Source organism: Camelus bactrianus, chromosome 4 (genome assembly GCF_048773025.1).
Source record: "Camelus bactrianus isolate YW-2024 breed Bactrian camel chromosome 4, ASM4877302v1, whole genome shotgun sequence".
In the NCBI taxonomy this organism is placed as follows: domain Eukaryota; kingdom Metazoa; phylum Chordata; class Mammalia; order Artiodactyla; family Camelidae; genus Camelus; species Camelus bactrianus.
In genome coordinates, this window is record NC_133542.1 from 57,235,636 (window position 1) to 57,252,486 (window position 16,851).

A 16,851-nucleotide genomic window follows, 5' to 3' on the forward strand; every position below is an offset into this window, starting at 1 on the left:
GGAGATTGTCATTCTAAGTAAGTCAGAAAGAGAAAGAAACATATCATATGATATCATTTATACGTGGAATCGGAAAAAAAAAAAAAGACATAAATGAACTTATTTACAAAACAGAAACAGACTCACAGACCTAGAAAACAAACTTATGGGAAAAGGGGGTCGGAAGGGGTAAATCATGAGTTCAAGATGTGCAGATACTAACTACTAAATATAAAGTAGATAAACAACACGTTTATACTGTAGAGCACAGGGAGCTATACTCAATATCCTGTAGTAACCTATAATGAAAAAGAATATGAAAAGGAATATCTGTATGTATATGTATGACTGAAACATTATGCTGTGCAACAAAAATTGATATAACATTGTAAACTAACTGTACTTCAAAAAAAATTTCAATAAAACATTATTACTTGGTCTGTCATAAAAATACATCTTTCCATTCTGATTATGAACTTTTGAATGACAGCCCAAACTTTCTATTTATTTATGGTATTAAATGTTTATCATTCCTACTGTGATTTTTCTGTAACTTCCAAGTTTAGAAGGTTCTTTTAAGCATTCAAATATTTGAGAAAAATTAATTCTAAAACCCATTTTTATGGTTTTAATATCAATGTTCACCAACCTAATCCACCTTGAGTTTCTTTTTATGTGGTGAGAATATAAATTAAAAGATTTAAAAAATTTTGACCAATTGTCTAACATCAGTCACTCAATATTTCTCATTTTCTAGTATTTTTACAACAAAAATTCCACTGTTGATGTTTTCTTGATGTTTTATGAGTTTTTAAATAGAATATTTAAATTGATAGGTGTAGACTTTCACACTGATGCTTTTGCGATTCTTGATCTAGCATCACTATTTTAATTAGTGCAGCTTTTTATTATGTTTTGATTTTCAGTAAAGACAGTCCTTTTCATTATTTTTCTTTAAAATAGTTTACTTTCCTTTTTTTCTCCTTAATGAACATTAGGATAAATAATTTGGTCATGTTCCAAGAACAAAAATCCAATATGTCAAGTATGATTGGAATTACATTACCACTGTTGATTGTGATTTTCCCATTTTAAACAAAATCGAGTATTTTGGCTTTCTTCCCTCAGAAGTCTGGGGAAGTCTTTATCCCGGGAGAAGGATAGTGATGGAGTTAACGGTGAAGCCGTGGGACCAAGGGGCAGCTCAGCTCTGCCTTGTGCAAACTCAATTCTTTTCTTGCAGGTGGAGCCAGGAGCACAGGTCTGGGAGCTTCTCCCATCTGTCTTTCTCCTTCCCTTTCCCTGTCTTCCTATTCCTATCTCCTTTATCCCAAAGCTGTGAGTAGTGGGATTATGACCCAGAAATAAGCTCTCTATTAATCTTCCAGTTCTTGAATTTCTTATTCCAGCTGTGAGAAGGAAGAGGAGCATTTTATTTGGTGAACCATGGTCACTATGCTCTTCCCCTCTGATCCACTAAGTCGATGCCTGTAGCCTTCCAAATGCTGGGGAAGGAATTAGCCAGGCTGCCCTCAGCACCAGGACAGACAGCATTTTGTATGGAGGGTAGTATGTGCAATAGTTACTTTCTGATTAAACAAAAGGGAATCTTTATTGTGACACATACTGTAAAGAAGATGGAGCTCGAAGGATGGGGTCTCCTCTACTGTAATTTCTTTGTACGCTACATATGGTCCTGTATTGTGGTGCCAGTAACAAAGGTTAAAGATCATCATGAATCCTGTCAACTATGCCAAAAAAAAAAAAAAAAAAGCAAAAATAGATCATCAAACCTCTTTGTTATTCCCTGGCCACCTCACAAAATGGCACTATCCAATAAACAAAAAAAATTTTTTTTTTATTTAGTAGCAAAATATATTTTAATTGAAAAATCATTTTAAGTAACTGAATAAAAATGTGTACCAGGAACTTTTTCAATAGACAGCAGAGTATGTACATTTGTGAGAGTGGAGCAGCATCTATTGAATATATTTTTGTATAGAAAATACAGGCATATTTAAAAATGGAAACATGTCAGAAAGGCTGTCACAAGAAATAACAAAAGATAACACAAGATCAAAAGGGAAACCCAAAGCGAACAAGTTGACGAAAACAGAACAAGACCCAGCACCGTGTTGGAATTTCTTTGCGTAAGTTCCAGGATGTCCAGGACGACCGGGAAGAGATGATCCTGCTTTTAGGAGAGCTGGCTGGTTGTGCGGTGGCTAAAACCCAGTCCTCCTTTTCCTGGAACAAAAAAATAAAGAGATTCAACCGAAGAGACTGAACTGAAGGGGCAACGGCTGTTCAGTAGCTGCTTAAAACGGGATTGGACGTCTCAGACATCTGGGCATCATTTGAGACGTTGTTTGTATGGATGAGGGTTACTCCTTGAGAGAACGAGGGGCGTGAAGAAATGTGAAGGTGAGGAGAGATCTGAGAATCAGGATACCTGAGTTTTAGTCCTGACTCGGTCCCTAGTTTCCTTCTCATAATCCGCTCACCTGCAAAACGAGGGGTTTGGACGTCGTGAACTTGAAGGTCTCTGACAGGACTAACCATCTATGGTTTTTATTGATGGCATTTGTTTAGGACCAACGTTCTGCACACAGAGATCAGAGAAAACACAATCTCTTTTCTTAAGGCTGAACTTTCTGGGAATGGTCCCAGGTCAGTCTTATTCGTCAGTGGGGAAAGCTGCAGGTGGAGGGACTTAATGAATGCCATGGAGTGTTTCTCCACCAGCTGTCACGGATGCCCGGAAATTGCTCTGTCAACAAGCATCGATTGAGCACCAATTTTTCTGTGCTGGTACTAAGTCTGAGGGAGACAATCTTTAAGGCACTCAAGCTCATGGGAGAGAAGGAAATTGAAAATTATTTGTAAACATTTACTGTTTTGATTTCAAAAGGGAAGTTTTCTCCCCTTCCCATTTCAGGGAATTGCACTCCACCTTTCTTTCTTCTGGGAACTGCCAGCCTCCTCTGCCCTTTACCCAGAGGTCAGGTAAAAGTTTTAGCAAAATGAATGACCTTTCGTGTTAGAACCTAGGACCACAGTTGACTGATCTGCTGTGGGGTCTTGAATCAATCTGGACTAGTGAGCTTTTCTCCTGGATTTTTAAATGGAGCTCTGTCCTTTTATGTGCACTGAACAGCAGAGGAAACCACTCTGCAGCAAAAGCGAGGACCGAGGAGATGCTGGAGAGAGGAGGTGAGACGGGAGGTGGAGAGGCTTCAGGCGGCTTTCAAGTCCTCAGTCTGGTCCTCCTGAAGCTCAGCCAACCCATGTCTTTGAGTTCCATACAAGGCCCCATTACGGTGATAACAAACCCCTTCCCCTTTGCTTAAGCCAGGTGGAGCTGCAGTAAGCGAGTCCTACCTAACACAGGTCTCCTAGAAAAATCTATCACAGTAGAAGGGGGCGGAGTTCTCTGGGTTGAAGTTGACCTTTCCATGAATGTGGGAAATGCCTCTCAGGTTAATTTGCCATCATTTTTTTGGATTCCTTTATCACTCTTTTGCATTAATATATAGATTTTGTTCTTTTTATTCATGGAGAATATTTTCACATAAGCGAATAACTACCTTTCCCCTAGTCAAGAAGGAGCTCCTATGGGAGGACAGTTGACCATGAGCAATGTGGGGGTTAGAGGCGCCAACCTTCCACGCAGTCAAAAATCGGTGTGTAACTTTATAGTCAGCTCTCTGTGTCTGTGGTTCCGCATCCACGGATTCAACCAACTGCAGATTGTGTTGGACTGTAGTATGTATTTATTGAAACAAGTCTGGAAGACCCACACAGTTCAAATCTATCCTGTTTAAAGGTCAACTCTATTTTGATATTAGGGAACCACACAAACTCTGAATCTCCTTTTCTCACCTGTAAGATGAAGAAGTTGAAACACAAGGTCTACGATAATAAGAATGTTGCAAATATTTCCTGCTCCTTTTTGAGTCACTGTCATTCTCATTCCTTATTTTTTCTCTCTCCTTTTCTTTGTTCTCTGTTTTTCCCCAGAAATCCTTTCCCACCTTACTCTCATTTTCTTAAGTTCTTTCAACTCTGCTCTCAGGTAAAACTAGCATCTTTATCTTGGGAGCTTCTAAACATACTTGTACAATTCAAATTTGTTTTTTGAGGTTCAGTTTCTTCCCCCTCTGCAGAGATGGCATATACTTGAGATGATATGAAGAAATTCAGTGTCATGAGACAGTTTTTTGTTGTTGTTGTTGTTAATTCAGTTTGTATTTAAATAGGTTTTTGTCTTTGCAAGTTGACTTTCATATTCCAATCAAAATGAAATAAAAGGCCATGGGAAAATGAAAGCTCTTCTCAGTTAACTAAATTTCCCACTTATAAAAATGAGTATGAAAGTATCCCTTTGTTTTTAATGATTCCTATAAGATGGAAGTAAATGTACATAATACAAATCTAAGTGATGTAATATAATTCTCCATACTCCAAAATAGAGCTGGTAATGTTCCAACACTGCAATATTTGTGAGAACAATGTTTTAATACTGAAAATATTTTATCAATAGTCTGATGAAATATGTAATCAAAATGGTACAGTATTGGCTTAATAAGAGACAAATAGTTCAATGAAACAGAATAGAGAACCGAGAAATAAATCCACACATATATGATCAATTAATTTATGACAAGGGAGCCAAGAATATACAATGGGGAAAGGATAGTCTCTTTGATAAATGGTGTTGGGAAAACTGGACAGCCACATGCAAAAGAATGAAACTAGACTGCTATATTACACAAATTACACATACACAAAAATTAACTTAAAATGAATTAAAGACTTGAACGTAAGACTTGAAACCATAAAACTCCTAGAAGAAAATGTAGGTGGTAGGCTTCTTGACCTCAACCTTGAAGATGATTTTTTTGGGGGGATTTGACACCAAAAGCAAAAATAAACAAGTGGGACTACATCAAACTAAAAAGCTTCTGCACAGCAAAGGGAAGCATCAACAAAATAAAGACAATCCACTGAGTGGCAGAAAATATTTGCAAACCATATATCTGATAAGGGGCTAATATCCAAAATATTCCAAAAGGAATGGGCAGAGGGTCCAAATAGACATTTTTCCACAGAAGACTTAACAGAAGGCCAACAGGTAGGTACATAAAAAGATGATTAACATCACTAATCATCAGGAAATGCAAATTAAAACCACACTGAGATGTCATCTCATACCTGTTAGAATGGCTGTTATCAAAAAGACAAGAAATAACAAGTGCTGTTGAGGATGTTGAGAAAAGGGAACACTGGTGGGAATGTAAATTGGTGCAGTCACTGTGGAAAACAGAATGGAGGTTCCTAAAAAATTTAAAATAAAACTACCATATGTTCTACGGTACGCTTCTGGGTATCCATCAGAAGAAAACAAAAACACAAACTCAAAAAGATATTTGCACCTCCATGTTCATTTCAGCATTATTTACAATAGCCAAAACATGGAAACAACCTACGTGTCCACTGATAATTGAATGCATAAAGAAAATGTGAAATACACACAACGGAATATTATTCAGCCATAAAAAGGAATGGAAATCTTGCCATTTGAGACAACATGGATGGACCTTGAGAGCATTATGTTAAGTGAAATGAATCAAATACCATATGATCTCACGTGTATGTGGAATCTAAAAACCAAAACCAAAGCCAAACTTACAGATACAGAAAACAGACTAGCAGTTGCCAGAGGTGGGGGTAGGGGGTGAGGGAAATGGGTGAAAGGAGTCAAAAGATACAAACTTCCAGTTATAAAATAAATTAAGTCATGGGGATGTCATGTACAGTAATGGCAATTATAATGAATATAATGAATAAAACATTGCATTGGACATTTGAAAGTTGCTAAGAGAGTAAATCTCCAAAGTTCTCATCACAAGGAAAAAATCTTTGTAACTATGTCTGGTGACAACGTTACCTAGACATTGTGGTGATCATTGCCCAACAGATACACAAATCTTGAGTCGTTTCATTGTACACCTGAAACTACGATAATGTTGTATGCAATTATACCTCAATAGAAAAGTTTAAATTATTTTAAAGCTAATTTCCCTTGATTTATTTTTGTGATAATCTTCTCCCAACTATGATGTTTACCTGGTTAGAAATAGGAATTGCTAGAATGTATTTTTACATAAATTTTCTTGCAGTCAATTAAATCCTGAATATATATATACAGTAAAATATATGAAACAAAAATTTTGACTTTAAAAATAAACAGTCCTTGTAAAATGACTATAACTCAATAAAAAAAGGTTAAAAAAATTCTTATCATCAATTTCAATACTATTTTTTATTGTTATCAGGAATGCAAATGAACATCGATAAAATGTACTGAGTTTATTCTGCATCCTTGCATCCAAAGGATGCCAGCTTCTGTTCAAGAAGGCAGTTGGTTTATTTGTTTAATTAAGCCTTGTTTCTTTTTTTTTATTGTGGGAAAATATGGCATGCTTCACAAATTTACATGTCCTTGTGCAAAGGCCATGCTAATCTTCTCTGCATTGTTCCCATTTCAGTACCTGTGTTGCAAAAGTGAGCACAAGATGATTTGTGTTTTGTTTTGTTTTTTTTTGAGAAATCATTGTTTTATTTGCCAATCCTTAACTCATGTTTCCTTGTGTTGGCTTTAGTTGAGATTTAGAGAGTATCTCGAAATGGGTGATTTTGGATACAAAATGCTTATATTTGAACTAGAGATACCTTCTGACTCTTGAGACAGTGTAACTTGAATTTCAGTCTCTTTATGTTAGATACACAGGAGTTTTGGTTGTCTTACCTGGAACAGTCATGTCCTGTCCAAGCCGAGAGACAGTGGCATCGGTTTGGTCTGACGCATTTTCCACCATTTAAGCAGGGAGACTGGCAAACAGCTGGGATGAAAAATGCAAGCATTTATTGAATTAATACTTAGTAGTTCTGAAGATGTCCATGAAGACATGGAGAATAAGGTTTGACTCTGTTTTCTGCTCCAGCCACCGCCATTCCCCAGGGACTACCTTTTGCATTTCTGCCACTTTGCTCGACCTCATGTCATTATGTGGGATGACCTCCCTTTTCCCTTCCCAGCTAGTCAATTTCCATATTTAAGTCCCAGGTCAAGATCTCCCTACATACTGAAACCTTTGCTGATAACTCCAAGTCCAGTGATTTTTGTCTTCTTTAATCTTTTTCTTTATGCAACCAATTTGACACACTGTTTTGAGCCGCAAATTATTCATATGTGCAATTAAATTGTAAATCTCTTGAGGGAGCTAGCACTGCACTCTGTGATCGACTGAGTCGTTCCATCAGACATCAGCGCTTATGGCGATAAACCAGGAACGTCGATGGTCTAAAATAACCGATGGCTCAAAAGCCCTTTGTGTTTCCTAGGAGACAAACTTCATGGCTTTTTAACCAACTTTAACTGGAATTACAGAACCTGGAGTCTGTTTGGGTTCTGAATTAGCCTAAAAATTTAGCTACAGATGAAATCCTGAGTGGACACCTAGAGATTTACCAGACAGATATCTTTCTCACAAATCCACAGTCTCATAATCAAAGTCTTCCCCGGTATCAATCTATTTGTTAAAAAGAAAAAAACCAAAACCCTAAAGATGCTAAAAACTGATAAAGATCTAACACCAACAAATTTAACGTATCAAAGAGAAAATAAAATGCCTGTTGGGAGAAAGCTGGAAAAGAGAAACATTTCAGTCTCATCATTTTGGCCTCATTAGAGCTTGGAAATGTAGCCTTCCCCAGCTGAAAAACTCAACTTTGGTGAGATATTAAACAAATGTCACTGTTTAAATCATTCATTCATAAACTATGTGGAAAATGCCAGCAAACCAGGCACTTGACAAGCATGGAAAGAGAGAATAAGAAACAAAATACAGTCTTGGCCCTTGGAGAGCTTTCTTCGTAAGCAGGCCAATAGAATGCGCATATTTGCAATATAACGAAAAGGAAATTATGAAACAAAGCAGGGTTAAAAATAGCAAAAATAAAACCAAATAATCCACAACTAATTCTCCATAAATTCTGCAATATATATACATATAAAACTACTCCTTTTCAAGAGTGTGATTTAGCAGTACCTGACTGTGCTAGCAAATTTGTCATTATTTTCACTTTCCTGTCTCAAAGCCTGTATCCTCCTCCATCCTGATAACATGCGTGCCTCCAATGTTCCATTCTGGGCTACCTTCTCCTGCTATGTGTCTTCTGCCCAGTCTTATTTTTACCCCCGTGAATAAGTTTTCCAAGGTTGACTTCCACATCTGTTCTGGGAGCCTAAACCATCACCCCGTTGCCCGTCAGACCTCTCCCTTATATGTTCCCCAGGCCCCTCAAACTCAGCACATCCATACTTAACTCCTTACCTGTACCTTCACACCTGTTCCTCATGGTTTCTCTATCTCAGCAAATGGTACCACCTTCCACCAGGAACCCAAACTGGAAACGTGTCTTGACTCTTCTCAGACCTTTACTCTCACGATAAATCTATAGCCAAGGAGTGTTGATTCATCTCCCTAACTTCTCTCAAATTCATCTGTTTGGATCATCCTTTTTCCTGACTTTATTACCTCTTGCTTTGATAACTCCCTAACCAGTCTCCCTATTTTAAGCCGTGCTTTTTGCCTGCTTAAAAATCAGGACATTAAAAAGGTAAAAATATGTTCTTTTAAGTTTACTGATTTATCAGACAGTTACTGAAAAATCTGTCCCATGCAGGTGCTATGCTAGGTACTGAGGATACAGAGATCACAAAGAAACATCCTGCCTTCAGTGGATATAATCTAGTGAGGGCAGGGACAGATACATAATCAAGCAATTAAATGGGTATCAAAGTATAGCAGGATAAATGCTGTCTTTGAGATAGGCACTGATAAGGGGCCACACATATTTGTCACCAGTCAATCAACAACAGTTTGCTACTGTCGTCATGTTAACGAACTGTCTCTTTGATGAGTTTTTCCACTTGAAGTTAAACTGTATTTATTTAGAGCTGTGTACTTTCTACATAGTTACTACACATTTAGTTATTGAGCTTCACAGAGTTTAAAATAAATATTCTTCTGAAATTCTGCATCATGTTTTCTCTACATTGTGCAAAAGAGAGCAGATGACATAAAGAAGGCTGATAACTGAGTCCACTCAGATGCTCTCTGTTGTCACACGACCCCAAGAGGTGCCTTTGAGGCAACTGTAGGTTTAGCACGGAGACTGCCATTCAGGGAGCCATCCTGAGGAATTCTTAAGAAACTCTGATTCCCTTCTGTCTCACTGCCATCTCTGAATCTGAGTCGCACTCATCAGTGTCCTCTAGGGCTTCATGGAGCCAAGTCACCAAGAAAACAAGCCATGAGAGGAGGCCTACCTGTGTGACAGCGGGACCCTGTCCAGCCAGGCGGGCAGTCACACTGATAAGGGGCCACACAGCGACCACCGTTCAGACAGGGAAGAATGCAGATTGCTAGAAAGGAGATGGAGAAGGACCTGATCAAAATGCGTACGCTCAAGGGTTCAAAAGACACTTTGCAGGAGTAAACCCTGGATGACCACTACATAAACTTGCTGCACATCAATCAGTATCGTTGGGAAAACACAGTTGAGAAAGTCAGTCTGGACCCTTAGCTCTAAGGTAATGACTCCAATGCCAAATGCACTCTTTCGGAGAGGATACATTAAGTGCTTTGCTTTCTATTCACAAAATGAGCAGAATGTTCTCCATTTATTATCATTTCAAATGTCCATTACACATTACATAAAATGCTCTACGAGGGTGTGGCTGCCTTAAGGTTCTCGTCTTATTTTGAATTAAGTATGAGAATGGGAGTCAGATGAGCTATTCTGTGGGCTGGTGTTGGCAACATGTTAGCCGGGATGGGACAACTCATCCTTCCTTGGAGCTGAGGCCTGACGGTGACTGAACCAGGCCTCCTCTACACCCTCCACGGCAATCTTTTCTCCCAGTAGGAACGACTGAGCTCTTTCAAGAGGCATAGTCTGTTTAAACGGAGTGAGATGGTCTATTGGATTGCTACCAAAGCATGGTTTTTAAACCAAAAGCGTTGGCATGAGGTAGGAGCTGGCCGGAAATGCAGACTCTCAGGTCCCAACCCAGATCTACTGAATCAGAACCTGCATTTAGCATCTCCCAGATGGTCTGTACGCAGAGTCAAGCTTGGGAAGCCCCAGTCTAATGCAGAACAGGAACATGTTTGGCAAAGCAAGCTAGGTCTGTTGTTACCCCAGGGTAAATGTTTCCGGAGTCTTTGGACCCTGATAGCAGGTCAAGTGTGGAAGCCTTAAGTGGGAAGGAAGGGGAGAAGAGGAATGAAAAATGTGGTTCTTCTCTTTCTGAACCACTGAGAGAACACGTGCTTTGGTGAGCTGTTTAGCAGCCTAAATTTATTTCCATCATATATTTTCCCTTCTAGATTTGCAAAGCGGTTATACTTAAAAAACTTTTAGAATCTCTTAAAAAATGTCTGGCCTTGGAAAAAACTGATAGAGACCAATGGCCATGGCCATGACGTCAATGACTCTTCACGTGATTTACATACTCCCAATGAAACATGAAATCATTTTATCCTCAGAGATATATATATTTTAAGATACTGAAACAAAGTGTAGTTTAGACATTAAAAAAAATTAAAACCACTCATTTACATTCTTATCAAAGTTCAAATTTAAATGTATTTTTATGAGAATCAAAATTCTACAGTAATTTGTCAAGCACTGTGTAGATATAGGAGCACCCACTTTCCTTCTTTTCTTAATTGGGAAGAGCTATCCTCAATGAAAAAGGGTGAATGGTGCACTCCAAGTTTTTCCTGCAAAGTACAGTGTTGTGCAAAGCCGTGATTTTATACCAACTGCAGCAGTGAGCGGCGTAGGACATAAATGGACTTGATGCAAGGGAAGACCAAGGCTGGGAGACCTTCTATTACAAGCTGCTTCCCGAGAAAGTACTTGGAAATTCATGCCAGGTGGCAGGTGGAGATGGCTTTGAATGGATCTTGATAACTATATTTTCAGCGTCACTAAAATTCTAGATCTGCTGCAATTAACTGACATATTTAGACCAGCCCTAGGCGCTCTGTCTGGTCTGCTACAGGAGTTAAGCAAATGAATTTCTACCCCTAGTAAAGCCAGTTCCTAGGAACTCCCCTGAGTTGGCAGCTTCCAGGCATATGATTGGGACTCAGAGGAAGATCTGAGGACACAGCGACTCACGTTCTTCACAGAGGCGCCCCATCCAGCCGTCTGGACAGGAACAAGCATTTGGGCGTTGGCAGATACCTCCATTCTGACATGGGAATCGACAGACAGCTGGAAAACAAGCAGGATGCGTCATACGTCTAAGAATCATGGAAGGATGGCTGTCAGAAAACAGGACAGCTCATGTACATTTCACAGTATTTCCCTGAATTGAGTTTTAAGGAAGACAAACAAAACCCAATGTCAAGATCTGGTTGGGGGGTGATGCGAGGAGCTCAGGGGAGACATAAACACGCCTGGGTAGGTCTGAGACCGCAAATAGCAAGGTTTTAGTAACACGGGGATTCACAGCAGGAGGGAACAAGGTGGTTTAAATAAACGATAGTCTCTTTTGATCTGCAACCAGGGGAAATGCCCCTGCCAAAGGAGGCCTTTGATGGTCAGTAGCTCTTTGGTGCCACCACTGTGCCGTAGTATCTTAAACAAATGAAGAAAGGGACAAGAGAGTAAACAGACATACCACACTCGACTTCTGGTTTTTAGTGAAACCTGGGCTATTCCGTGAGGATGCCGCCTTCTCAGCAACCCTCCCAAGAGGAGGTTGTACAGTCTCTTACAACCCACGTGTTGGTGGCTTCATTTCTTGTAGCTGCTTCCAGACAATGCATCTCCTTCCGCTTGCAATAAACCCTTACCTCTTCTGAGGCTCATGCCATTCATTCGTTGATTTACTCAATTCTCCCAGCCCCCAAAGTCATTAAAGACTTCGGCCTTCTCAGTCTAAATCCAAATCTGACCTATGTCCTCGTTCGTGGCCATGGGGACAGCCCATCCAACAGCTTGATTATTCTTTTAGTTCCTTGATTATGTCTGTCTTGCTCACTAGCCTATTTCCTCACTTTCAGTAAATATTTGTAGAATGAATGGACCAATTATTATGACTGGTAGAAGAAAAATCCTAACTTAGTAGAAAAATGTAAGTTTCAGAAGAGCGTATTAGGGTGCTTCATTATCTACCTCTTTCGACTTTGCATAATTTTATTTAAAAAAATTTGGGGGGTTAATTAGGTTTGTTTATTTGTTTGTTTATTTATTTCAATGGCAGTACTGGGGATTGAACCCAGGACCTTGTGCATGCTAGGCAAGCACTCTACCACCGAGCTATACCCTCCTCCCACAGAATTTTAAACACAGAAACTTTCTCCCCTCAAGAAGATACTATTGAACGTACTCACAAAATTCATCCTTGGGTTTGCTAATTCAATCCAGCCAGTAAGGAGACAGCAGAGGTCATGCAAACGTGGAGCACACCTCACCAGCCCCAACACGGCCAGGGAGACCAAGGGATGGGCTCTGCTCCCCTGGGGCCACCCTGTACCTCTTATCTCCTACTTCACCTGTGGGATGGGCTGTCCCGTCCCCTGTGGGGCTCAGGGGTCTGCCCAGGATGGGTGGGTAGAATTGGAATCTGTGTTGAAACACCTGAATCTCCAGGAGGTGCCCCCATGTTCCAGACACGACACAGCTCCCCCTAGTAGCTGGAGACACTCCCAAGATTTGGAGCAAAGACTTGTGGAAGGAGCCATGATTGACTCAGACAGGGGCCGTGTGCCGGGCCAGAGTTCTGTATGCCAGCTTTGAAAACTCAGACCCACAAAGTTAAGGAGAATGACACAGATGTTAAGAGACAATTGAAAACCAAGGCAAAATAAAACAGTGGTTGGCCACACCAGGCTTCCATGTACATTTTCCTACAGCTTCACTAAGAACTAAGCATTCAAATATTTACCTACCTCTGCAAATAGGAGGTGATGTCCAGGTTCCATTCTCTAGGCAAACACTCCTTAGAGAACCCTCCAGCATGTACCCACTGTAACATGAGTAGGTGATCATGTCCCCGTACTGATAATGCACGCCTCGGGCAATCGCATTTTCTACGTGAGTTGGTGGACCACATGAGATTTCTATAGGGGAAAAAAAAAAGCTTGTGCTACTAACCCAAGCAGTGGATAGGCGAGAACACGGTCTCATCTCTAAGGCCGAATTAATTTAAAGAGCTAAGATAAAATACACAAAGGTAACCTTTTCACCTATACAATATCTAAGAGACAGCAGACGCTAAAGGCATCACCTGCTGCTGTCCACAAAAATTAAGATATATGGGATCAAAGGTTTTGTCTTCTGATTCATATGTTGAAGCTGAGCTATTCTGTACTCAAGGCAAGAATTCCTGCCTTCTTACACCTCGCCAAAGAGGTGGCTGCAGGAGAACTTCCAAGCGGATGCTTTTCAAATGAGATGAGAACAGCATGGGGAGTACTGAGAGTCTATCTTTACCATTCACTGCGGTGCTGCCCACTCCATCAAGGCTGTTCTGTTAGCGCCTCGAAGTGTGCCTGGCATCCAGCAGGCTCGCAATACACATTTGAAAAATAAGTAAATGAATGAACACTGTAGCCTAAAGAGACATCAATATCCACAGCTTGATGAAGTTTATGAAACTCAAGGTTTCATGCTAGTTTCCCTCTTTCCAAGATGGAAAAGCAGTGGCTTTCACCTTAGGAATGAATAGACTGAATGATAATTCTTTCTTTTAAAACTACATATATTGAATATTTAAATAAAATTTTTTTTATAACTAATATTGCTTTGAGAATTTTACAGGAATAAACCAGATGACTCGAGTTGCCCTGTGGTGGCTCACAGGACAGGGACTGGACCAGAGTCAGGACTCTCATCAGCATCCAGGTCGGATAAGGCTAACTTTAGGATGAGTCTTCGAGAACTGGCTTCTAAAAGGTCACTTTGTGGTCACTATGCTATTAAGAACTTTCCAGAAGGGACGGTCCATTTATCTGATTCTTCTAAATCTTCTTTTGCTTCTAAGGTAGTTCAAAAAATTAATTCAGTCAGTCCAATACCAAATATATATATTTGGTTTTTTGAGGGGGAGGCAATTAGGTTTTCATGTATTTATTTTAATGGAGGTACTGGGGATTGAACCCAGGACCTCTTGCATGCTAAGCATGCACTCTACCACTGAGCTATACCTTCCCCCGTATCAGATATATATTAATGCCTACTCTGTTGCAGAAACTGTAAAGAAAGAAATGAAGAAAATGCTGTATCTATGCTCAGACCAATGGGTGGAGATAGACGAAGAAATACTGTAATACAACTTAAAAAGAGCTGTATTAGAGATACTGCACTAGAGGAAAATTGAGGTGAATGTACCTAATGATGCCTGTCTAATTAGGATTGTCACGGTATGCATTACAGAGAAAGTGGCCTTTGGAGCAGGCTATTGGCCTTGAGTGGACTGGAGGACTATTGCTTCCTGGCTCGGGGAAGAGCGTGTAAAAAGATCACAGTGAGCTGATGCTTGTTTAGAGAAGTGGTTATCAAAGCATGGATTTCAGGCCACCTAGATGGGAACCAGCTTGGGTTCCTATTAACAACACAAACTTCTGGGATTTCCAGCTGATAAACCTACATCTTACATACTCCCCCTAGGTGGGATTCTCATGCCTGCTAAATTTGAATCACTGATTTTCAGCTATGAATATCAGGACAAAGTGAAAAAAAAATGATTAAGGTGGGGCTGCTCAGATCCTTGGGGAAGGAGATTTGTCCTATGCCCAAGGCTTCCTGTCTAACAGAAAATGCAAAAGAGGGATTGAGGACAACAAACAACCGTGAAACTGTCCCCTTCTCTCCTAGGCAACCCCTGATCTTCTCAAGAATATTGAGGAATAATTAAGCATGCACTGAAGGGACCTTTGTAATAGGTGCATGTCTTTCCGGGGGTGAGTCTCCGGGAGCCAAGACCAGTGTGAGGATGTGTGGGCAGAATCAGGCCACTTGGCCTGCTTTAGCTCAGGCTGGTGGCTTTTTAAACGAGATTAGACAGTCAAGGTTTATACACACTTAGTTCTTCCCACTTCACTCGGGGTAGATTTCCTAAGGATTTGGGATGCAAATCCCAGCTAAAAGTATGGTACACACTTTCCTGGAGTCAAATAAAAATTCTAACACTGCAGTCAGCTGCGAGTTGAAAATTCAGGGACGTGGATTATTTACAACTCTTCCCATCAGGAGACTTTGCAGATATGTACCAGTTCATTTATTCTTCAAAACGAATTTATAAGGCAAGTATTATTGGTGATATTAACACAGGAGGATTCTGAGGTTCAGAGGAGTTAGAGCACTCGCATAAGGATAGAATTCAAACTCAGATCTCTGATTTCAGAATCCCCATGGCGTTCATACGCACATTTTTTAATCTTACTATTTGGAGCCCAAGTATTCAGAAGACAAAGGCCACTGTAGGCATAATATATAGTTACACGAGGCAGCCCAGTATATCTGCCTCTGGTTAGACTCAATGAATATTTGTTAGTTGATTGCTGTGGAGGGAGTAGCCTGGACTACAAGGGAGGGCAGGATATTGGGCAGGAGAGAGGCTTTAAGTCTGTTAAGAGATGTCGAGAGTTATCACAAGGCAGCGAGAGACGCTGCCAGACTGTGTGTTAAGTATCAACACGAAGCAAGCCCAGAGGTTCTCCAGTTGTGGTCCGAGGACCAGCAGCGCTGTCATCAGCCACACCTGGGAACTTGTTAGAAATGCAAATTCTCAGGCCCCACCCCAGATCTACGGAGTCAGGTGGGCCCAGCAATCTGTTTTTAACAAGCCCTTTAGGCAGTTCCGACAGGCTCAAGTTGGAGACAGACTGTGAATGGTTTTTGTATCCACACCTATTAAAGGATGATTTACAGGCTCTGACGGTGTGGAGAAAAATACGTATTTTAGATTTAACATCTCGCTCATTCTCAGAAGAGCACGTTTTGAAAAATGTGTTCAGTGAATTCTAGTCAGGTAGGTTTTAGCCTAGTTCTAGAAAGCTGTTTTTTTTTTTTCTTTTCTCTCTTTATGCTTGAAACACAAAGACCTTTTTTTAAAACAAAATTTTTAAAGTAGCAACACAGAAGTTGATGACCATGGTAAGAAAGGGATCTAAATATCCACACTGAAGTTACCTGATTGAAAACAATCTCACAAAGACGAGAAAACATTCTGCACCGATGAAATTAACGGGAGTCCACGTGTCGACTTACTTTCACATCTGGCACTTGTCTGTGTCCATGTCTCGTCAGGGTTGCAGGTGATGGTGTTCTGGCCCTGGAGCAGGTAGCCTTCTCTACACTTGATAGACACGTTCTGATCAACATAAAACTCCTTTTCAGAAAGCAGAGCGTTCTCCGGGATCACAAACGGCACCGGGCACGGGTTTGCTGTTACAAAGGAAACAACATGCTTACTGATCGCTTCCCTCTCTTCTTAATTGACCTCTTTGAAGGCAGAGCACGAGCCCTGTGGGAACTGGGCTCTCAGTGACGACCATGTGAGGCTTAAAAATACAGAACTTCAAACATTAGACTGCAGACTTGCTTGCCATCCATATGAAATTATTCATCAGGATAAAATCAGGTGAAGGTCTGAAAATGCCACGTTATTCAACCACTCACGCATGGTCCTAATATTCTAAGATGGCAAATTAAATACTCGTCTGAAATCATGGCCCTTCACTGCTAGAAATCAAGGGGTGTATCAAACATTTCCTCGGTATT

The 16,851-nt window shown here is 40.3% G+C and overlaps 1 protein-coding gene and 1 non-coding gene across 2 annotated transcripts in view; both read right to left on the bottom strand.

Moving 5' to 3' along the window:
• Positions 1 to 1,816: 1,816 nt before the first annotated feature.
• Positions 1,817 to 16,851, bottom strand: part of SVEP1 (sushi, von Willebrand factor type A, EGF and pentraxin domain containing 1) — a 157,267-nt gene continuing 142,232 nt past the window's right edge. The window contains exons 43-48 of the mRNA XM_074361981.1: positions 16,339 to 16,515; positions 13,017 to 13,187; positions 11,239 to 11,334; positions 9,377 to 9,472; positions 6,791 to 6,884; positions 1,817 to 2,226 (exon numbers count right to left, since the gene is read on the bottom strand). Of these exons, the coding sequence (XP_074218082.1) occupies positions 2,205 to 2,226; positions 6,791 to 6,884; positions 9,377 to 9,472; positions 11,239 to 11,334; positions 13,017 to 13,187; positions 16,339 to 16,515 (656 nt within the window). The 3' untranslated portion in view covers positions 1,817 to 2,204. The remainder of the gene's footprint in view (positions 2,227 to 6,790; positions 6,885 to 9,376; positions 9,473 to 11,238; positions 11,335 to 13,016; positions 13,188 to 16,338; positions 16,516 to 16,851) is intronic.
• On the bottom strand, positions 6,451 to 6,554 carry LOC123612849 (U6 spliceosomal RNA). The gene has a single exon (XR_006720127.1). It is a non-coding gene; the product is annotated as a U6 spliceosomal RNA (small nuclear RNA).